The 21,237-nt window shown below is 43.1% G+C and overlaps 2 protein-coding genes and 1 long non-coding RNA gene across 7 annotated transcripts; 1 reads left to right on the forward strand and 2 right to left on the reverse strand.

The window, feature by feature from the left end:
• Positions 1-1,154: 1,154 nt before the first annotated feature.
• LOC143015907 (uncharacterized) lies at positions 1,155-2,434 on the reverse strand. Its single transcript, XR_012965472.1, has 2 exons — positions 2,220-2,434; positions 1,155-1,436 (listed from the first exon to the last, which is right to left on the reverse strand). It is a non-coding gene; the product is annotated as an uncharacterized LOC143015907 (long non-coding RNA).
• A 1,670-nt stretch (positions 2,435-4,104) lies between these two features.
• Positions 4,105-10,831, forward strand: nfe2l2a (nfe2 like bZIP transcription factor 2a). Of its 2 annotated transcripts, none has more exons than XM_076169880.1 (5): positions 4,105-4,317; positions 7,430-7,696; positions 7,974-8,066; positions 8,171-8,350; positions 9,195-10,831. In XM_076169880.1, the coding sequence occupies exons 1-5, from the start codon at positions 4,285-4,287 to the stop codon at positions 10,437-10,439; spliced, it is 1,818 nt and encodes a 605-aa protein (XP_076025995.1). In that variant the 5' UTR covers positions 4,105-4,284; the 3' UTR covers positions 10,440-10,831. The 2 variants fall into 2 exon arrangements, with proteins under 2 accessions (XP_076025995.1, XP_076025994.1); XM_076169879.1 differs by having other exon boundaries at positions 4,106-4,317; positions 9,192-10,831.
• A 968-nt stretch (positions 10,832-11,799) lies between these two features.
• Positions 11,800-17,385, reverse strand: hnrnpa3 (heterogeneous nuclear ribonucleoprotein A3). 4 transcript variants are annotated; one of them, XM_076170012.1, is made up of 11 exons: positions 16,696-16,884; positions 16,484-16,606; positions 16,248-16,394; positions 15,943-16,153; positions 15,559-15,648; positions 15,384-15,464; positions 14,970-15,017; positions 14,729-14,875; positions 14,480-14,596; positions 14,289-14,354; positions 11,800-12,780 (listed from the first exon to the last, which is right to left on the reverse strand). In XM_076170012.1, the coding sequence occupies exons 1-10, from the start codon at positions 16,801-16,803 to the stop codon at positions 14,305-14,307; spliced, it is 1,122 nt and encodes a 373-aa protein (XP_076026127.1). In that variant the 5' UTR covers positions 16,804-16,884; the 3' UTR covers positions 11,800-12,780; positions 14,289-14,304. The 4 variants fall into 4 exon arrangements, with proteins under 4 accessions (XP_076026127.1, XP_076026129.1, XP_076026128.1 ...); XM_076170014.1 differs by lacking the exons at positions 11,800-12,780; positions 16,696-16,884 and adding exons at positions 13,461-14,186; positions 17,305-17,385; XM_076170013.1 differs by lacking the exon at positions 11,800-12,780 and adding an exon at positions 13,461-14,186 and having other exon boundaries at positions 14,729-14,869; positions 16,696-16,883.
• Positions 17,386-21,237: the final 3,852 nt, after the last annotated feature.

Here is a 21,237-nt window from a genome sequence, read left to right on the forward strand (position 1 = left end):
CCTTTCCCCTGCAGGTCTTTAAATAACTTTCTCCCAGTTACCAGTTTGGATGTATGTACACGTGCACACAGAAGTTCAAGAGGGCTACATTTTCATTCATGCTCAAATAAGAAAAATAAGCCTCTTAATAAATGTATAGAACAACGATAAAGTTATTGCTGTGGTTTATTTTGTGTAGTATTCTAAGTACACGTATGCCTGGAATGTCTGGAATGTTTGCTGGACACTTAAGATATAAGTGCTATTGTATTATTGTATGTTTTATTGTAACTATTGAACAAAATAATCACATAAAATGCAAATGTTTTGAACGTTTTTTCAATCACCCCTGACATTATAAATGTAACTCACCGTATCCATAACAAAACTGAAGGTTAGGCCTGATTAGTCTTGACACACGCCGGGTTTGCTTCCTTCTGATAACAGGAAGAGTAGCTTTAGCTGAGCACCTGAAGGCAGCATTATACTGTGTCCCGCCATGCCTTGCAGTATGAGACTACAGTCAGTCAGGCACATATGGTCTCTGAGATGTAGGGAATGGGCTTTATGGTAAACCCTCCGACTAGACCACCACCTTTATTACTCACAGCATTAAAACACAACGTCTTCTGATAGAAAACTGATACTTCAATACTTGTACTTAATCTATAAATGTGAATTAGTGTTGGTTATACAGGTGCTGATCTATTAGAATCATAGAATGTTGTATTGGCAGTTTGTAATGTTGAGGTCATGGCAACAAGCTCTAATGGGGTCAGAATAATGTCAGAAAATGAAATAGCTCGCTTGGAATGAACCCTTTTCAGTGAAAGAGCATATTTTAAGACCTTTGGCCTTCATAAATTAATTTCATATTAATCAAAACCAGCGATTTGAAAGTGACAGGGTAAAACCACAGCCGGATCTATTTGAAACCACACTTCCTCCTACATTAAGAAAAAACTGACTATAGCCTGAAGCTATTTGACTTTGGTATTTACCTTTCTACCTCACCTCCATTCAAGTCACCTGACCGGCATGACTACTGTTTCCATATGGCACACACTGCTCTTCTAAGCAATGATGTAACACAGTTATATCACTGACAAGCTACAAATGCACAGAAATACAAATGTAAAATGTTTATATTCGCAAAAACACAGAGTACAAAAGGAAATCCTTCAAACAGGGAGACTTTATTTGTGAAAACAGTCATTTAATGGAGAATATTGTACCATGCTGTGAACTAAATGTCCAGATGTTTCAGGGTTTATTGCCAACAGGTCAACAAGTATTAACTCCCAAAACAAAGTTCTGTAATGCACTGACTGCTAACAATTAGAGTCTAAGTGTATCACAGAACTTTATTTGGAAAGTCACTGTGCCACCTCATAGCTTCGTCCTTTGTGCAGACCCTTCTCCTCCTCCTCCTCCTCACGCCTGTGTGCTCCTCAAACCTGTAGTAAGGCATAAAAACAAGGGAGAACAATACATTTTCATTTTCCAAATGCTCTCATTCACTTTATTCCTTGAGGGTAAAATGTCTTTTTCGGGATCAAGCTGTAATTCATTTTTTTTTTTCAACATTTGGATAAAACTGGAGCACAGGAGGCAGCCAGGATCCTGAATGCTTTAAGGTCTGGGCCTACAGAATAGTTTGCTGTGTGTTCAGGACCACACAGAACAGGGAAAACCGGCCAGATGGAGACTTCCCAACATTGTCAGCACTCCTCATTAATGAATTAATCACCAAATATTGTTTGGGTCTTTGAAATCCCAATATATTTACTTACCACGTCAAATGTGACTATCTTCAGCATTGCAGAGTTAGCATTCTGACCGGTTTCTACCTTCGCTGACATGTGTGAAGTCCCCAAACCTTTCACAGTTTATGAGGATTCTTTCTCCCCTGAGCCAATATGGAGCGGCTCTACCTGTTGCTCTTTAACAGCATTCTGAGGTAAATATGCCCTAATGGAGAATGATCTACTCCCTAAACAATGTTGATAAGCATATGTGATAACCACGAAGAAAACCCAGGTCAGCTGAGCTCCAGGAGTGTGTACTTTAGAAGCTTGATAGCAGTTGGGGGCACTTGCCACATTAAAAGCAATCAGGTGACAGTATCTTTAAAAGTGCAAAATAGGTCATAAAGTAATAATTCTGAAGTCATTACCTCACCAAAAGTTTCAAACGTTAAAAAATATGGTAAAGACAAAGTTCTGCAAGTCATACTGTACCTGATGGAGGTAGACGCGAGGGGCCAGCTGCAATCCAACACGAGGGGCAATAGTCTGGATCATAAAATGCAGGAGAGCGATGTGATCACCGCCACGTTCACGCTGCTAAAGCCTGTTTCCACTGCGCCGGGTGTCCGTCTGCGGACTTGCAGCGTCCTGATCGTAAGGTGGCTGCAGCAGCTATTACCTTTTCTTCTTCCAGTCCTGTGTTCACTATCTGCAGCTGGAAGAATGTCGACGTGGAGCTGCCAAACGTGAACGCGCGTTCATGAGCGCGCTTGAAGGAAAAAAAAAAGGGCTTTTTAGAGTAATTTCACGCGGTGACACAGTGGGGCTGCACTTCAGTGTGAGCTTCTTTACAGATAGGTGCTAGCGCCACAACTAAGTCTGTCTTGTTAGCTCGACATCTTTCTAAAGCGACTTAATTACATCACGATACAACTTCTTACTGACGCTGAGGTGTCAGAATGTTGCAGAATCAATAAACGCAGATTTGAGTGCTATAGTTTATGCGGATAAAACAACACATACAATGGAATAAGCGTTAAAGTATAGTTATTTTAAGTTTGTTCAAATGTTAAGTCTGAAATACTACAAACAAAGCATATATATGTAGATATACTGTATGTTGTATATACTTCTACGTGTCTTTGGTATCGCGCCCATAGGAGCCAGAAATGAACTGGGTGATTGGTGTTTCATAAAGTCTAACATGTACAATTTAGTCATGTATATATCTGACATCATGGTGTTACCTCTGTTTGTTTTGATGACATCAATTAGTTAGTGTGATGACATTACTTTGTTAGTTTAACTGCTGTTTGCCAGCTTTACGAGTCCATATGGGAACACTGCCCAAACAAGACTAGGAGGTAACAGTTGACTCTTTGACTGTGTGATACTTCTATAGGATTGTCTGGATCTAACACTATTGGATGACACACGAAATGGAAAAAACGACATTAACAGCTTCAGTTAAGCTGCCGACATGGTTTGGGTCCAGTTGTTCCTTAGGAAGGGAGGCTTACTGATCTTACTGATGCATACATATGATGCTGAGTGATCACCTTCATCCAACAATGAGATGAGTCTCTGCATGACAGCATTAGGGGGGCACAGAATGGTTTGATTTGTATGTAAATGTTGTAAATCATTTGATATGGCTGCATCATTCTCAAGTTATGTGAGATTTTGGACTGACATGTTAGACAGCACTCTCCACCAATATAACCAAACGCCAAATGCGATTGATTATCTTAAAAAGAGTCCCAGTGAGTTATACAACCTACACCATGTTGCACTGATGCTGTTCTGGCTGCTTGTGTTGTTTCCTTTCTTTTCTCACCCATGTGTGTATGGTGAGCTTGAGGCCTGTGTGTCCTTTCATGCTGCCATCACTGCATTAAGTCATCCTCCCTCCATGCTCCGTGTAACCTGACCTGTCCACAGCTTTGTGTGCTTCTGCCACTGACTGAGTGTGTGTCAAGTCTGTCTTTGGGACGTTGGGGGCCCCGGGGCCTCTACCTCCCCATAAACCGCGGCCACCAGCTGGGGGCGCTGTGCACCAGACAAAACATATCCAAGAGCTGTTCAGGTCCCTCCTCAACTTGTGCAGGCAGTTTGTCAAACACTGGCCGTAAGCATTTGTACTAATGTTATTACTGTTTATTTATTAGTTTATAATCACTTGGCAGGTAAAATCAAATTCACACAGATGTGTTTTGTAAGCGTGTTTTATTTGGAAAGTCATCACATGAAGCCCTTGACAGCCTAGCGGCCTGCGCACGCACTCGCAGCCGTTGTTACCGCCTCATAGGCCGGTGAGGGGGACGATCCTGGCAGCGCTGCGGCTCGGTGGGCAGGGCCAATCGCGCCGCTCTGGGCTTTTCCGTAATTCGTGTTAGATTAAGAGGAAGCAATATTCTCCGAACCGAGCAAACGTCGTCGCGTCGGGACTCAACCGGTTCCCCCCCCTCCCCACGAGTGTCTCGCCATTTTTTTAATCTACAAATTTTGAGGATTAATACAAACATTTCCACAATAAGGCGTTATTTTACCGGCATCCATGATGATGGAAATGAAGGTACCCAGTCAACAGGTAAACACGTTATTTACAATACTGAATGATCTCTGTCTTAGACACAGAAATCAAATGACTGTATTCGTTCCAATTCTGTGATCGGTGAGAGAAGAGAGCTTGTTTGTAAACCGAGGTAAACTTTTTGATGTTGGTGTTGTTGCTGTTATTTAGTCCTGAATCGGGTGATCAACACGCAGTGGTTAACCCGGCTGACGTAAGGTAACACGCTTAAAATGGAAGAGTTTGGAGGTAGACGAGGCGACAGCAAACACACCGTCACTGTCTTCTTTACACATGAAGGTTATTCGCCTCTGCTGCTTTAAATTGTGCAAGTCATTGACTCGTGACGTTTTACCTCGACAGTGAAATTTAAAAGAATATATAGAATTTTATTAAAATGACGGAAATCTGCGTTGGCTTCGATGTCTTCGTGCTGATGGGTCAAAAATAAAAATACGTTAAATTCACTCTGATAAAACGGTGAACAGGAAACTTGGACTTTATTATGAAGGTTTTTCATGTTGGATGTCTAGAATGGTGTTCAGTCCACCCCCTCCCCTCTCTCCCTCTCTCTGTGACTCTCTCTCTACTAAGCATGTGATCTCAGTCTGTTACGTGCTATCTTGTAACCACCCTGAAGGGTTTCAACTACACTATGTTGCTTAGAAATAGCCAAATCGGTGTTTATATTCTAGTACGTGTTGACATCCAAAGATACTCCATAAGTAGGCCTGGGTTGTGTCCAGACTTGTTTTCCCACCATGAAGGGAAGACATATTGAGCTCAGTTAAACATGAATGAATACATTAACAGTGAATAAATGCTTGGTTGAACTTGAGGAGGCCTTTCATCTATAGTGTTTAGATGAATCTGTCAAAAGACGAGGTCAGTAGAAGTACACAGCTGAGTGATGAAGGCCTAAAGGGTTGTTGTGGAACATGTGGGGCTGTTTCATCATCCTTGGTCAAGGGTGGATGTCCAGTGAAGGGTGGTGAAAGGAGACCTAATCAGCTACAGGAGTCAGGCCATCTTTGGGACCTCTGTTTGGCTGAAGGAAGGTAAATGAGCAACCGTACAGGCTTTTGGTTGATGGAACATTTAGTTTTCACACATGTGGTGACCTTTAGGGTTAAAAGGTTCCATCTATTCCCAGACCTGTTTTGAGCTACAGGACTTAAGGTTTGACTCTGTGAAGTGGAAGTTTTGACTTTTTGAAATGATAAACCAACAGATTTGCAAAGGTACAAAAAAAGCACAATTCACCAAGTTTGTGTATTGACTAATTCACCACCAAAATGCCAGATAGACCCTCATACATAATAAATAACTAGACACATTGTTGATGGAGAGAGACGTCTGGGAAACTCCAGTCATTTTCCTGAACACATTTCCTTGTCTTGGTGCCAGGTTGCTCATGTGACAACAGCAATGGTGATATCATCTCACTGACAGGCCTGTGTACGTGTAACATCACTGGACTTATTCCAGAAGGCGTTTTGGGTTATTTTGGGTATGGCACATAACATTATAATTGAAGAGTGACAGTAAAATTGTTTTAAACACTTCTGTTGCACAAAAGGCAGTTAGTCCGCCTTTAAGATTGCATTGTTTTCCATGAGATCTGGTATAACTGGTATAAGGTGTGACCAATCGGGCACAATGTGGTTTTTCAATCTGGAAAACATGGAGGACCACAGGAGGTGTGTTCAGACGATCCACTTTGACATTTTAGGTCACTGCCTCATTCCTTCACCAGCCATAATGTCTGCCTGTGTGCTCACCTCCCCTGATTTATACTAGGCAGCCTTTGTAATGTGTAATCCCTCTGTGGTCAAGGACTGCTCCAGCCTCTGATGCAACTCTGAGGCAAAGAGGGGTTAGTGGGTTCTTATTTTTCCTCTGCAAACTGTCAACAATCCCCTAAATATATACCGTCTGAGTATTTGCTGGCAATTATTGGTTTATCCCAAACTGTCACACGAGGCATTTCCTGAATAAGAACATGAAAAGGTGTGTTTTGCCCTTTGTTTCACATCCTCTTTGTTTACTGTTCTGCTTTGTGCTTGGTTTTCCGCTTGTGTCTGAGGTTCCTCCTGACTTGTCTCTGTTTGGGCCATATGACTGATCGCCATTACACACAGGGAGTTTCAACACAAAACTGAAACAAACAAATCACGTGGTCAAAGATTCTCTTGTGACCAGAGTTTATACAAATTCCCCCCTCGATGCCTGATGGTTTCCGTAAGTACATTTCCATTAATATGGCGGTTCAAAGGCCCGATGGAGAGCGTCGTAGTTTAGCTTTGGACATTCCTGTTTAAAAAAGAAAATAACACTAGTCAGTATGTGGGTGGATTTACTGGAGAATGGAATAAAATACCACCTTAATTATTAAACTCATTACATCATTAAACTTATTCCCACACTCAATTCGTACATTGGGAATGTGTGGTAAAATAATGAATCTAGTATTGTGACACAACATGTCGAGGCCATTCATCAGCAAAGCTTTAAATGAACACATATGTACAGTGTATTAAATGTTGCTATGCATTATTTAGCTCTGTGACTGTTGACTGTCACATGAAAGAGACAGTAAGAGAGACGACCTCATCACTGATACCAAATCATCTCCACTGCTGTTAGCTGTAATAACACAGAACATGTTTCCCTTTGAAATCTTTATTAAGGAGACGTACCTTTGACATCCAAGCTGTATAAATTATCTGAGTAGGAAGTTTGGAGTTTTGGACCAAATGTTTTTAAGCTGGGAAATGGAACCCCAAATCACATTAAAGTGCATCACATGTGCTTGTGCAGACGTGCTAAATCGAGTGTTTGTAACTCCATAGTAAACATCTTGTTCCCTTGCAAAGAGTATCAAGTGAGGACACAGAGGATCTTCTGCTTGTGCGTGGTGGTAACGGGAAAGAGACAAGCACATCTATTATTCATGCCACTTCTTTCCCTTGACACTAATGCCAGCGTCGTCGTCAGCGAGCAGAGGGACGGGGTGTGGCAGGTAGCCACGCTTCTCAGCAGGCACACTGTGTGTTCTCTGTGCTCCAAGGATGATCGTGTTCTCAAGCTGGCAGACCTCCCTGATCACATCTCTGGGTGTCTTTTCTAGGACATGGACCTGATCGACATACTGTGGAGGCAGGACATTGATCTGGGCGCCAGGCGGGAGGTGTTCGACTACAACCACCGTCAGAAGGAGCACGAGCTGCAGAGGCAGCGGGAGTTGGAGGAGGAGAAGAGGAGGCAGCTGCTCCGGGATGAGGAGAAGGCCTTGCTGGCACAGCTACAGCTCGACGAGGAGACGGGCGAGTACATACCCCGCCCCCCGCCCAGTGCCCCGCTGCAGTCAACTCCCACACCTCTAGAGGGTTCACAGGTACCTGCATTTGACTATCATTACTCATATCAGGGGTGGAGCATTCCCCCCTTATCTGATTGGCTGCAGCAGTGTTGTAGCTAGGTAACCACCTCTTTCTGTGTGATGACACAGACACACAGGTGGATCTGTAGATTTGCATTGGTGCATTTTGCTCTAGCGAGACTACTCTGCCGAGATCTAAGATGTGAGCACGCTGAACAGTGTGTGTGTATGATGTGCAACAAAGGCTGCCAAGTGTGTGAGACCTAACATTGTTTCTTAACCTGGATTGCAGAATGTCCGCTTCACAGAAGAGGATGCTGCTGCTTTGTCGTTTGATGAATGTTTGCAGCTACTGGCGGAGACTTTTCCTGTAGAGCAAGATGAGGTGAGGATATTCATTTAATACCAAGAGACGTGACATTATGTCTTGCGGCTTTTGACTTGAAATTGTCATGGTAACCTGTCATAATTGTGTCTCTTATCTCCTAGAACGCCCCAGTTTGCCAGGACACAGCTGCCGCTTCCGCTCCCAGCAGCAACATCATGATGTCCCCTGAGCAACCAGCTTTGCCACAGGCCCCCCTTCCTCCAGATCCACTGCAGCCACAGAGAATGTCCCCAGATTTGGAACAGGCCTGGATGGAGCTTTTGTCCCTGCCCGAGCTGCAGGTATAATACAGGGATTCTACCGTCCTCAATGGCGTGATGGCTTGCGTGGTGGAACAAACGGCCAAAGAATGCGTGGAGGGCTAGAGCCGGGCATTAGAGGACAAACACGTTTTTGTTTGGCCTGTGTGAATGGGGTCTCATAGGCGACTACAGGTGCACGCTGCTCATTCCGCTGGGATTAGGTTACAGTGTTGAGACGGCGCAGAGCCGGATGGGGAGCAGCAGTTCAAGGTGTGATGCATTTTGTATGATTGAAAGCCGCTAGTCAACCTGAACGAGACGTTAGGGTGCGGCACTTTGAAAGGTTTGCTTTATGGAAAATGTGCTCAGCAGCTGTTCATACCTCAGGTACTTATTGCAATAAAGTACACAATGGAAGTAAAATGATGGATTTACTGGATGGTTTTCTGACAATCACACCTGACATGTTCCTCAATGGACTTGTAAGAGGAAGCTGTCCATGAAGGAAATGTTTGCCCTGATGGCTTATGCCGATTGTACATGAAGCGTTCATATTCACAATCAATGGCTGTTACTCAGAGCACACAAACGTCTATGTGTGAGATTGTGATCTGGTCGTGTTTGCCTGACATTTGAAAAGAATGTGGTAATGCGGGGTAATCTGAGTAGAATGAAGGTTTAATGGTAGTAATGGTTATTTCCCTGCTTTCTATTCAACGTTCAATGGCACGACATCGCAGAGTAGAGTGTGTGGGATGTGTGTGTAACAAAATTGTGTCTCAATACAAGCATCATATAATTACTCTGTTCTTAGATTGTACTTTCTACACATTAAAAGATAATATTTAATTGAATATCTTTTTTGATTCTTTTCTTCTAGCAGTGCCTAAACATGCAGATGGAGGACACTCTGGAGACGACCACATATCCCCTGACCGCCAGCCCTGAAGTGCAGGACCCAAACTACCCCTTTTACTCATTGTCCAGTCTCACAGACGCAGGGCCAAACACAGAGGATGTTTGTCCCACTGAATTCGTAAACACTTTTGATAGCTTCCCCAGGGTGCCCCCACCAGACAACCTCGGCCACGTAGAGGCAACCGCCCCTCAGTTACATACTAACCTCAGTGAAGAAGCTTTCTGTGAGGCATTTTATCCCAACCCCATTCTCAGCTCAGACGAAAGAGGCGGCCCTTGTGGCCTTGACGGGAATGGAAATGATAACATGTCTGAGATACCACACACACCTCCCTTCAAGCCAGGGGAGGCTCACAGCCTCTCGTCTGGAGATACGATTGAGATGCACAAAGAGTTGACAGAACTGCTAGATTCAGATTCAGGGATATCACTGAACACCAGTCCAAATGCCAGTTCACCTGAGAAATCTGTGTATGGTGATGGCTCCTTTGATTACAGTGATTCAGATTTGGAGGAGATGGATCAAAACCCTGGGAGTGCAGAATCTGACTACTCAGAAATGTTCTGCTTAAATTTCCAACTTGATGATCTTCCGCCAGCAGGCTCTATGTCCATACAGATAGGTCAGCCACAGCAGCTTCAAGACAAGAATCCCAAACACCACAAGGCAGAGCTAGCAGAGGAGAACGGCCACCACAGTGCACCATTCACCAAAGATAAGCAGAAGAAACGCTCAGAGGTGCGTCTCTCTAGAGACGAGCAGAGGGCCAAGGCCCTGAAGATCCCTTTCACTGTGGACATGATTATCAATCTACCTGTTGACGACTTCAACGAGATGATGTCAAAGCACCAACTGAACGAGGCCCAGCTGGCCCTGGTCCGAGACATCAGACGGCGCGGCAAGAACAAGGTAGCCGCCCAGAACTGTCGCAAACGCAAGATGGAGAACATAGTGGGGCTGGAGAGTGACCTGGGATCACTGATGGACGAGAAGGACCGCCTGCTGAGTGAGAAGCGGGAGAACATCAGCACCCTGAGGGAAATGAAGCATCAGCTCAGCACGTTGTACCTGGAGGTGTTCAGTATGCTGAGAGATGAGAACGGGAAGCCCTACTCGCCCTCCAACTACTCCCTGCAGCAGTCCACCGAAGGAAGCATCTTCCTCGTCCCCCGAATCAAAAAGACACTGATCAAGAGGGAAGACGACTAGTCATCTCCCCTGTAATATGGTACTGCATTATCATAGTAATACTATGCAATAACTTTGTAGTCACTCAGCTTTAAGCATAAGTAGCTCAGCAGAACTATTGTATAGTTTTTGCTTACTCTTGAATGTTGTCATATTTTTGATTTTTTACTTCTTTTGTACTGCTTTCTAATATCTTCAGAGATTGATTTACCAATGCCGTTTGTAAATATAAACATTGTTTGCTTTTAAGATTGAAACATTGCTGTACATACATATATAAATATATATCGTTTCAGTATGCTAATGATTGTTTGGATTATTATCTGTTTTTTAACTTTTACCTTGTGATTTGCTTCTCAAGTTGTTTTTTTTAAATCCTGATTTGTGCTTTCCAATAAACTGTTCAAATAGCAGTTTGGACCGGTTGTTTGCAAACAGGAACATTGTGTGGTGTACTGCAGTTACAGCCTGTGCGTGTGTAGATTGATGCCAGATGGATATACAGCCTATGGAATGATTACATAACTTACCACATGCTCCTCTGCAGTTTACCATGAGGCCTAGGAGGTTGCAGGCCAGTAAATAGCTTTTTGTACAGAAAGTAGCCCGACAGGTTTAATCCACTTTAAACCACCTCGCCTTTAGCAGACAAACCTACTTTTTACACTTAACCCAAATCTTATAATGCGGTGACGCTGACACAAAAGAAATCATCGTTACACAACAATGAAGGCGATTGTGTGCACCTCAGCACTGTGCGCTCCATGTGAACGAGGCGTGACCACTTCACAATGCTCCACCAGGCGTTCACATCGAGAGGCAGAGCCCTACGCAATCACCATTTGCTCTCCGTACACTCTCACACACAAACACCACCTTTGATCTCAACGCCCATTTGCGGCCGACAGAACAAACTTCAAGAGGGTGTGTGACAAACTAAACAAACTTTAAAGGGACTTGTTTGTGTGTGTGTGCACGCAATGTAAATCAGGTTGTTCAACCTTGGTGGTTGTAACATGGAGAGCAGCAGTGGAGTGCAGTACTGCTGTGAGGTAAACCTGCTGCACATAAACTATACATCTGGATTTACTTTCACAACACTTGAGCTTCAAAACTGCTTTTCAGAGAGGACACACACTTCATGGAAAACTTTTATTTTAGCACAAACTTACAGGTTACACTTACAAATACGTCTGTTAAACCAGTACCAGACCGAAGCACCTTTGCCCGTCCTGCGGCAACAACATTGTTCACGTGTGTGTTTTGAGAGTGAAGACATCTGGGTGAAACTGTTATGATGCACGTTTGTCAGGGAGGAGCTTACTGAATGCACAGAAGAGTTTACATCATCTTTACATCATGTGGCCTTGAATTCTTGAGCGTGTTGTGAAAAATAAAAGACACACGCGCCCCCACTCCATACAAAACATGCTGACATTTTACATCACAAGCATAGAAAACATCCAAAGTATATACAATAAGGTTCAGATAAAGATATGCAACTGTATTATTCACATTTTCAGGTAAATACCACGAAGGTCAGCGGTCCACTGTTGGGGGAAAATGTTCTTCTCAGCTACTTTCTAAACTTAAAGGCCGGACAGAATCTCTACTCGACTCCTTCAACGTCAGAACTCAAACGCTACGTCACATGTCCCGTACAGGTATTTGTCAACCCTATATAAACAACACATTACTTGTTAGTTTCAAATGCAATTATGACTCCCCGACTATCTTGACTTTCTAATCTGTCACCTAATTCTGCAGATTTATTATCCGACAGGCCAGACCTTTGAGCACAACGGATGGGGAGACGATAAGTCGTCTCACGCTACCATGCGGCATATTGGCACGTACCTAACACGATCCTCCTTAGATGTGACTGTAACACTGATAAGATCACGTCCTCTTCCGCTGGTCACGCGATTATCTAGCCCTTTTATTTGTTGTGAGGACATACAGTGACTTTCTGGTCTCTAGAACCAACAACACAGACTTCAATGCTCACTTGGCATTGACCAATAAATACCTTTTTTTTTTGCTGTTGTTTCCCCAAGACCAAACTATTAGAGGTAGGCAATCAATAGTGAGGGTTATAAAACATGATTACATATTGCTTTCAAGATAAACCGAGCAGTGTGGCAAAGGCGCCGGCTGATTCTGGTCTGATCTGCCACTACCTGCTCGGCCCACCTTCAAAGACTCCCCGCACCTCTTCAAACCCCCCCCAAGTGCATGATGGTTAGATTACAATATGCCCAGCCTTGGATAATATTTGGAAAAAGTCTTACCCATCCAGAACCTTCCATGTTATCAGGTCTTTACAGATTTTCACCAAGAAGAGAATGCCTCTTTTCCAAATCTGCAAATCAAGCAAAGTGGTTACTCTTACCTGTGCCATCTTCTCAAGTCAGCTTTTGTGAAATACTCACTCCCTTTTCCTGCAATGTCTGAAACCTAGTATTTTGTGGGGTAAAAACTGCAGTATCTCTGACTGAACAGGGTCTCCAAAGTGTCCAGGAACTAGTCTTTCTTCGCTAGCGGCGGCTGCGGGAGGGTTTAGCTAGCCTTGAAAGAGAGACGCTCACTACCGAGGCGCCACACTGCAAGCTTTCCTCCATGGGCGTTGTGTGCTCGACGCTGACTTCTGCTTGCTTTCTCTCTCAACATGCTGACTGGGATCCACTGTGCTGGGGCTGAAGTCGTCCTGTCTGACAGTCATCTGCAATCCTCCACACTAACGGTGCTCGCTGAGGGCCCAACTGCAGGTGCTTGTGGCTGTTATAATCCTACTCGCTCAACACTGGCACAGTTGGTGTACGGCCCCTTGCTCGACTACACAAACCTCCCTTGTCCTTGTGCCAAGTATCACCAAAGGATGCATAGATATTTATATCCACAGGGTTCTGACAATTTCGGATGCAGGAGAAATTGGTTCTGGGCACGGCCATTTGCTGCTATACTTCAGTCACAAGCAGGCAACAGAGACAATAACAACTGGTTTAAACTGGTTCTGAACCAATGACGCACTGCACCTCAGGGTACTTTACTACACAATTTTATTCGTTCATTTTCTTCTACTCAAAATATTTCAACAAACTAGAATTCTGTTTTGCTGGGAACAAGAAGAGCGGAGAGTTCCCATGGTACTAATCCAGACTGCTTATATTTGTTGACACTAGAACTATGAAGGAATTACATACTGTGCTTCACATACATAATTAAAAACACTTGACACTTGAGAAACCATGGTAACGGCAAAGAAAATGATTCTAATTCCTTAGAATGAAATTAAAGTATTATATTAAGATTCCTCTGCTGGCCTGGTTGAGCTATGCTGTAGCTTCTTCTTCTTCTTTTTTCTTTTACAAAAGCCAGGTTAGAAAACAAAATATGAAACGATCAGCAGGTTCTTGCTCATATATAAAAAAAGGAACATAATTAAGAACTAACTTCAGGTAAAAAAAAAGAAAAAAAGTTTCTCTTTATCCCAAAACCATAGGCACAATACATACACTGCAAACTCACAAAAGGAAAAAGTGTATAGTTGGGGGAAACATCTATCACAATTAAGGAAAGGTGTCATCTGCACTCATGTCTTGTGCGAACAGTCCTTCTTCCATTAACATCCTTGATTTAGCTGCGGTAATGTCTGACTTGTGAGTGTGTCTTCCTCTAATGCTTTCAGATGACTGCCTCAAAGTAACCTGCAGCTTTCCTGACAATTCCTTTGCTCACCTCCTCGCCTCTCCTGCTAAGAACTGAAGCCTGTTGAATGGATACAGGATAGAACAGACAGTTATTCTACACTTCCACGTGCTCACTCTGTACTGTGTTCACGAGGGCGGCGTGAATGTGAGCCCAACTTACCAACATGGAGACATATTTAATACCGCCGTGAGCCGTAGCCACCTCCTCCGCCGGAGCCGTAGCCACCTGGGGGGGTAGGGTGGACCGTCACAGAGAAAAATCACTTTGTTACCCTTTTGAAATGACGTGCGGACATGGACGTGTGTGTGTGGTGCGAGCTCGGCACGAGGAGCTGAGGGCGTAAAACGTACCGCCGTATGGTCCACTGGAGTTTCTGCCGCCAAAGTTGTTTCCCTTCATGGGCCCGTAGCTGGACTGTTGTCCGCCATAGCTCCCGAAGTCATTGTAATTTCCACCTCCTCCATATCCTGAAGTTACGAGATACCATTTCAAAGCAGGCCTGCATCTCTGGTGTCAAATACTGCACATTTTCTACGGATTACATTTCGTACTGGGTTTAACTCTTGGGTCTTGATGTTATAACACATTTGAATCATCACCTCCATCATTACCGCCGTAACCTCCATCGCAGCTGCCCCCAAATCCACCACTCTGGCTGCCGTACCCCGGGCTGCCTCCGTAACTACCTCGGCCTCCTCCTCCTCCTCCTCCGTAACCAGGTCCTCCACCATAATTTCCTCCTGGACCTCGAAGAACACAAAAAAAATTTAATCACAAGACTTACTTGTAAAGCTGAAATAAACGTCTAGCGTTAGAGAATAAGCCTCAACAACAACTCACCATTATCAAAATCATCATTATATCCACCTCGTCCGCCACCATAGCCACCTGAAAGGCAAGGGGGTCAAAGTATGCATGAAAAACTATGTGCAACCTCACAACATTGCCTCAGATAAAAAAATTCCTCAGACTAAAACAGCGAATTTACGCGTTTATATTTGACAAAAGAGGAGAAACAGGTTTTCCCTTTTTTTGTTCCTTTGTTCACGATGATGAAAATAGGTTTGCGGAAGTGTTTCCTCATCTACGCACGCCAGCTGGCTATTTCACCATTGCCACAGAACTGAATAACGAGGAAGCTGTACAAGTGTGTTGATATTCCAGATTGCAGGCCAAACTTTAATGAGGAAATGCAATTGGAATGGATGAGTGTGCGCGACATGGGAGAACGGCTTTAAGACAACTACTACTCACCTCTGCCAAAGTTACCGCCGCCGCCCCCGCCACCAAAGTTACCGCCTCTGCCCATAAAGTTACCAGATCCTCCACTTCTGCCTGAGAGTTTGGATCACACGCACATTACAACACGTCAGCAAATTGCTTTTTCATCAACTTATTTGGATGTGGAGTGTGACTTGATGGTGCTTACCCCTATTACTGGAAATAGCATTCATTTCCTGTTTTGACAGAGCTTTCCTGACCTCGCAATTGTGGGAGTTGACTGTGTGATACTTCTGGGCTGTCAGGTAAAAAGGGGACAAAAACAGTACACACTGATTAAAGTGATATGCTGATGGTTTAAAAAAAATTCATGACTTATGGGAAAATTATGTCCCGATAAGGTCGCTGACATTGTTTGTTTGTAAATTGGATCATTGTCAAGATATCTAGTATTCACTTAAATTCAAGTAAATTGGAACCGTTTTGGATCTCAGACTTACAAAAACAATGTCGGTAACCATGCTTGAACATAATATTCCCCAGATATTTTTTTAGTAAGCAAACTATGTGCGATTCTTCAACACAAACATACCAACAATTTTATCGACAGTGTCATGATCATCAAAGGACACAAAGCAGAATCCTCTCTTCTTTCCAGTGGCGCGTTCCTCCATGATATCAATGCATTCAATCTTCCCATATTTCTCAAAATACTCCCTAATATGATACTCCTCAGTGTCCTCCTTGATGCCACCGACGAAGATCTTCTTCACTGTCAGATGGGCGCCGGGTTTATTCGAGTCCTACGAACACAGAGCCACGGACACATTACATCACAATCGACACAGAGGGATGACCTGGTTCACCTGGAGCCTGCTTGGTCACAGCCGTGTTTACCTCTCTGGACACTGCCCTCTTAGGTTCAACAATCCGGCCGTCCACCCTGTGGGGCCTCTCTTTCATGGCCTCGTCCACCTCTGTAACAGACGCGTACGTTACAAAGCCAAAACCTCTTGATCGCTTGCTGGTGGAGTCCCTCATCACCTGGAAACACAAACAAATCACGCACAATAACACTGAGATCTGTTTAGGTTGTGTGATCATACATTTCTATAGGTAACATCACAACTTACCACACAATCCGTCAGTGATCCCCATTGTTCAAAATGAGCCCGTAAACTCTCCTCAGTGGTTTCAAAACTCAGACCGCCAATAAACAGTTTCCTGAGCTGTTCGGGTTCTTTATTGTCACGACCCTGTAAAAGCAACAACACAAGAAGCTCTGATTACAAAGAGTCAGGGCTGAAACACATCGCTACGCCATAGTTACGCTGCGTTATTAAACCTCAGCGTAGAGCCGTAGTCTTTCTGCCGAGCGTTTAACGGCGTCGCAAACGAGCCCCCGAACACAAACAAGCCGTTTAAATGTATTATTCTTTACTGAGGCAGCCATGTCAAGTTTCACCAGGCCTTATCAGCGAGCTGAGGCCCAGCTTTGACCCTGAAGTGGTGATGTTATCGGTCAGTGTAACGGTGTGGGAGTAGCCGCTAGTAGCCCTAGCATTTGTCAGGGGCGCTGCAGGTGGATTCGTGCGGCTCGGGGATGAGATTTGACGTGACACTTCAGTTGCACAGGTTAATACGGATGCAAACGTCGGTTTTATTACAAGCACCCATAAAAGCAATAACCCACAAGCGTATCTTGCTCTCCGGTGCTATTAACAGCTAGCGCGAATAATTAACATCAAGCGATATCTCAGCTACGTTAGCAGTGCTGAGCGGCATTCAAGCGTTAGCTGCCTGCAAAACGTTAAACGCTATAAAGGAGAATTCATTTAAAAAAAATGCAACATAACGTTCATGCATAGTCACCTCAACAACAGTGTTAAGTAAAAGCAACCGAGCATAATTTGTTACACACAGCGTTTAAGAATTATATTTTGCGACATATCACCTCCATTTTGCAGCTGTCGGCACTCGGCAGGCGCAGATAGGATCACGTGACGCGGCGCAGCGCTCACCGGCTCTGCCCCTGTTCAGCCGGAGCCACCGGGCTGCCGGCGCTTACTTACACAACCACAACACAAGAACACCACTTTAATATTAATATTAATGTGATATGTGATTAAAGATTTCGATTAGTTGACAGTGAAAGGCTCCATATGTGACGTTCATCTCTCTTTGTCGGGCTTTCTTGTCTCACAGTATGAAATAAAAGTGTTTTCTGCGCCATCTACTGGTCAAATGGAATACAAACATTACAAGCCCTCCATTGTCAGAATTTGGTCAATCATGATGTTTGATTCAGTGTTTACTGCTTGAGACATCTTCATCTAGGTGGATCACAGTCTTACATCCAGTCCTTTGATTATGACGATGGATGGAGAATTGAAATTAGCACATATTACAGTATATTGCAGTACGTTCGTGGACAGTATAGCATTAACACTGCATTAAGTCACAAAAGTACATAATGTTCAAGTTTAGTGGAGACTGTCTGGCATATTCAGTGTACTCGGTGATCATGTTAGAGGCTGTAGTTTGCATAGTTAAGCAGACGTGTTAGTGACGATCTACTTCTGCTGCTGTTCCTCCTTGCTTTTGTCATTCTCCTATGATTGGCATTGTGATTTTTGAGAGGTTTTGTCAATACAAATCGAGGCAGATATTGAAATGATTTCAAAGTCTACACTTATATTATCTTTTTGTTCAAGCTATTATATATTTCTCAGATGAGGCAACTTGAATGGGCAAGCATGATCTATGTGCCAGACACTAACAAACCTTGTTGAAGCTGACCAGCATCGCTGGATATATGGCTCTTTTATGGCTTAGACAATGTCTGTCATTAACTTTATTACAGCATGTGAAGAAAATATAACCCCAATAAAAAGGGTAATTTTTTGGACACTATTAATGATGAGTATTTTATTATCAGTCCATAGCTCAAATTCAAAGGACTGTGGTTTGCTCAATTTATTACACTGCAATTACTGCATGCTTAGGGAAGATGCATACACTTGTATTGTGCAAAATCAGCAAATATAAAGGTAAGTAGATGTTGTTCACCTCACCTTTGCTCATAATGTTAAATAAATGGTTGATTTGCAAATTAATCAATCACATTCAAATCATCTCTATTGAGATGCATCACTTCCCTGCTTAATGGTTGTGGTGAGGATCTGGTAGCTATTTCTGTTAGCTCCTATTTTCTTATTATTGTTACTGAAAATGTTTTCCCTGCACATTTGCATTAGATGCCTGTTCAGCTTTGGTCAGACGGGTGGTACATTTAGCCTTTTCCCAAATGAAGCCTGAATGAGCCAAGTTTTTCAGAGTGGAGCAGATGGTAGGGGCTTGGTCCAAAAGCCATGCTCATTTTAACTGGAATGACCAAAAGTAGCACAGGAATTCATTATGTGACCATTTACTAACCAAGCATACCAGAATCTGCATTTCAGTTTGAATGCTTTACAAACTGACTGTTATGTTCCCTGAAATTGAATTTTCCAAACCCCACTTTTAATTCTGTTACAGCTTGTAGCTGACTAACTCCACGTGTAAACCACTGCCTCTGTTGTCCTGAGATGAAAATGTGTCTCTCCACAAACCATATTAATTTATCCTCTAGACAATTATTGCTTGTGTTCCGATGCACGATGCTGTGAGTTTGTACTTTAGAACAGTATTTTCTGAACGATCGATCAGGACATAAAATGGATTACCAAACGTGTTTACTGTACATATATCAGTGATTCAGAAGTGCAAGTACAGTTGATAGATGTTTGCATTTGCCGTTTCCAGCAAGACAATTTGTAACCAAGATGGAAAAGGCCAGTCCAGGAACGCTTTGTCCTCATGGAATGTTTCTGTCTGGCACTACATGTTATCCACAGCCTACGCAGTCACAACAACTAGCCTGCTAAATGACCCCAGAATGCAAAGCTAAGTGTTTAGATGTGTGTAGCGAGGTGCCGTGCTGAGTGTTACAGTGTTAGTAAACAGTATAGTATCAGTCTCTGGCAGATGGAGTTTGATTTATGTTCTGTGTACATCTCCTTGCCCCAACCTCCGGACAACATGTTAGTTTGGTTGTTGATCACACCCCCTCAGTCTTTGTAGGTAGCCGCCCTCTGACACAGTGATGGATAACATGTCCCACACTGTCACCTGCTGGGGACATTTGTGCTCCGTGTGCAGGCAGAGGCCACACAGCATTTAATGAGAAACTGTTTCTTTATTTCTTTATTTATTTTTAAATCAAGTCTCATCTTCCTTCTGTAAATGACATCATTCATTTAGAGCTTTCCTTGTAGGCACATAACTGGTCCCCGGTGCCAAAGTAGTGAGATTCGATTGTAATGCTGAACGCTGAAAAATAACTGAATATAAAAAATTTAAATCTAATTAATTTTTGATTAGACTTTTTAAGGCAGTATTGATTTGCAGAGATTTACTACATAACTGTGCAATCTTGATTTTAATTAGACTTTTGTACGTGACAAATAAATGATATAAGCACCCACCCCTGAAATAAAACGGGACGGCATTCTGTTATGGACTAAAAAGCAGCACTCAGGGTGGTGATCAGATAATTACTACACATTTTATACCCGTTTTAAATCTTAGAATTATGGTTGGACATAATATGGCAATTCATAATCCTCTGATATATTATATCAAGAACGAGCCACTGAATAGTTTCATATCAGCAAAAAATTAATGTATGGCAACTCTAGCTGCAAATCATGTCTGAAGGGAGAGGGACCAAGCATATCCATTCTTTGAGGTAACTCTGTAGGGTAAAAACATTTCACATAAATACAAACATGCACAAAAAAGAGAATTTTGGTTTATTGATGTATTTAGCATCTTTTATTTAGTAAGGAAACTGATCAGCGATGACCTGCTCCAACAGTAGGTGGCGCCATATAAACAATGTTCTAGGCAAGGTGTCTGTGTCTGGCACGTTGGGGTCATCAGATGGGAACCCTCCTTCTTCTTCTTCTTCTTCTTCTGTGTTTTGTTGAGGAGCCCATGATGTCTCCAGAGAGCTCAACAGTGAATGCTTGGGTCCAGTCAGCTGCTCATGTGCTCTGTGCCCAGTTATCTTACTCTTGTTGGAGGTCTTGGTGGTTGGTTCGGTTCCTCTACTAACGTCTCTGTGCTAGAGTTTTCCTCCTTCAACACAAGAGTTCTGATTCCCTCTTGTTTGTAAGCTGTCTCTCCTGCCTCAAGCACATTTCTTTCCCTGGTGAATCTTCCAGCACACTGCAGGTGTCGCTTTGCTTCAACTACAGGTGCAAACCTGCAGCTTGTGTCCCGATGTTGCTGATGTGGTGCTCTTGTGTACAAGGAGGATCATACCTGAAAGAACTGCTCAACCTGCTTTGTTTACATGAAATACACTCATCTAACCTCTTTTATGATAATACATTTTTTCCGGGAACAATGAATTCACATAGACTTAACACAGGCTTACAGATGTCATAAAACAAAGATACATAATAAACAGACATAGAAGATGAATTACATGGAGAACCTATTTTTTTGTTGAAGACTTTTGCCACACCACTTCCTCATTCTTTCAAACAATACACACTTTGACCTCCTTGAATGTAATGCTGTGTTCAGTGTCCTCTAGATGGCAGCATGGTCCATGAAAAGCTGAGCCTTTTATTTTCCAGCCATAACACCTTAAAAATGTCACCCAGCTTTCCTCAGTGCTAAATTATTATTTCCCCCCTGTGTTACATGCTAGGCCACTTGATTATATGCAATCATCTCAAAACCTAATCATATTTGTTTCTATTTGCGTCCATAATTAACATTGTTATGGTGGAAGCATCTGTTATTGATCTGCCTGCTATTGCATAACAATACTACT

Source organism: Genypterus blacodes, unplaced genomic scaffold (assembly GCF_046128005.1).
Source record: "Genypterus blacodes isolate CSIRO-AG114 ecotype Tasmania unplaced genomic scaffold, CSIRO-AGI_Gbla_v1 ptg000214l_1, whole genome shotgun sequence".
Lineage (NCBI taxonomy): Eukaryota > Metazoa > Chordata > Actinopteri > Ophidiiformes > Ophidiidae > Genypterus > Genypterus blacodes.

Coding starts and splice junctions, on each gene's coding strand:
- hnrnpa3 (XM_076170012.1), bottom strand. CDS start 16,803: ATGGCTGCCTCAGTAAAGAATAATACATTTAAACGGCTTGTTTGTGTT. Junction 16,395..16,483: donor GATCACTGACGGATTGTGTG/GTAAGTTGTGAT, acceptor TTGTGTTTCCAG/GTGATGAGGGACTCCACCAG. Junction 14,876..14,969: donor TAATGATGATTTTGATAATG/GTGAGTTGTTGT, acceptor GTGTTCTTCGAG/GTCCAGGAGGAAATTATGGT.
- nfe2l2a (XM_076169879.1), top strand. CDS start 4,285: ATGATGATGGAAATGAAGGTACCCAGTCAACAG. Junction 4,318..7,429: donor TGAAGGTACCCAGTCAACAG/GTAAACACGTTA, acceptor TGTCTTTTCTAG/GACATGGACCTGATCGACAT. Junction 8,067..8,170: donor TTCCTGTAGAGCAAGATGAG/GTGAGGATATTC, acceptor CTTATCTCCTAG/AACGCCCCAGTTTGCCAGGA.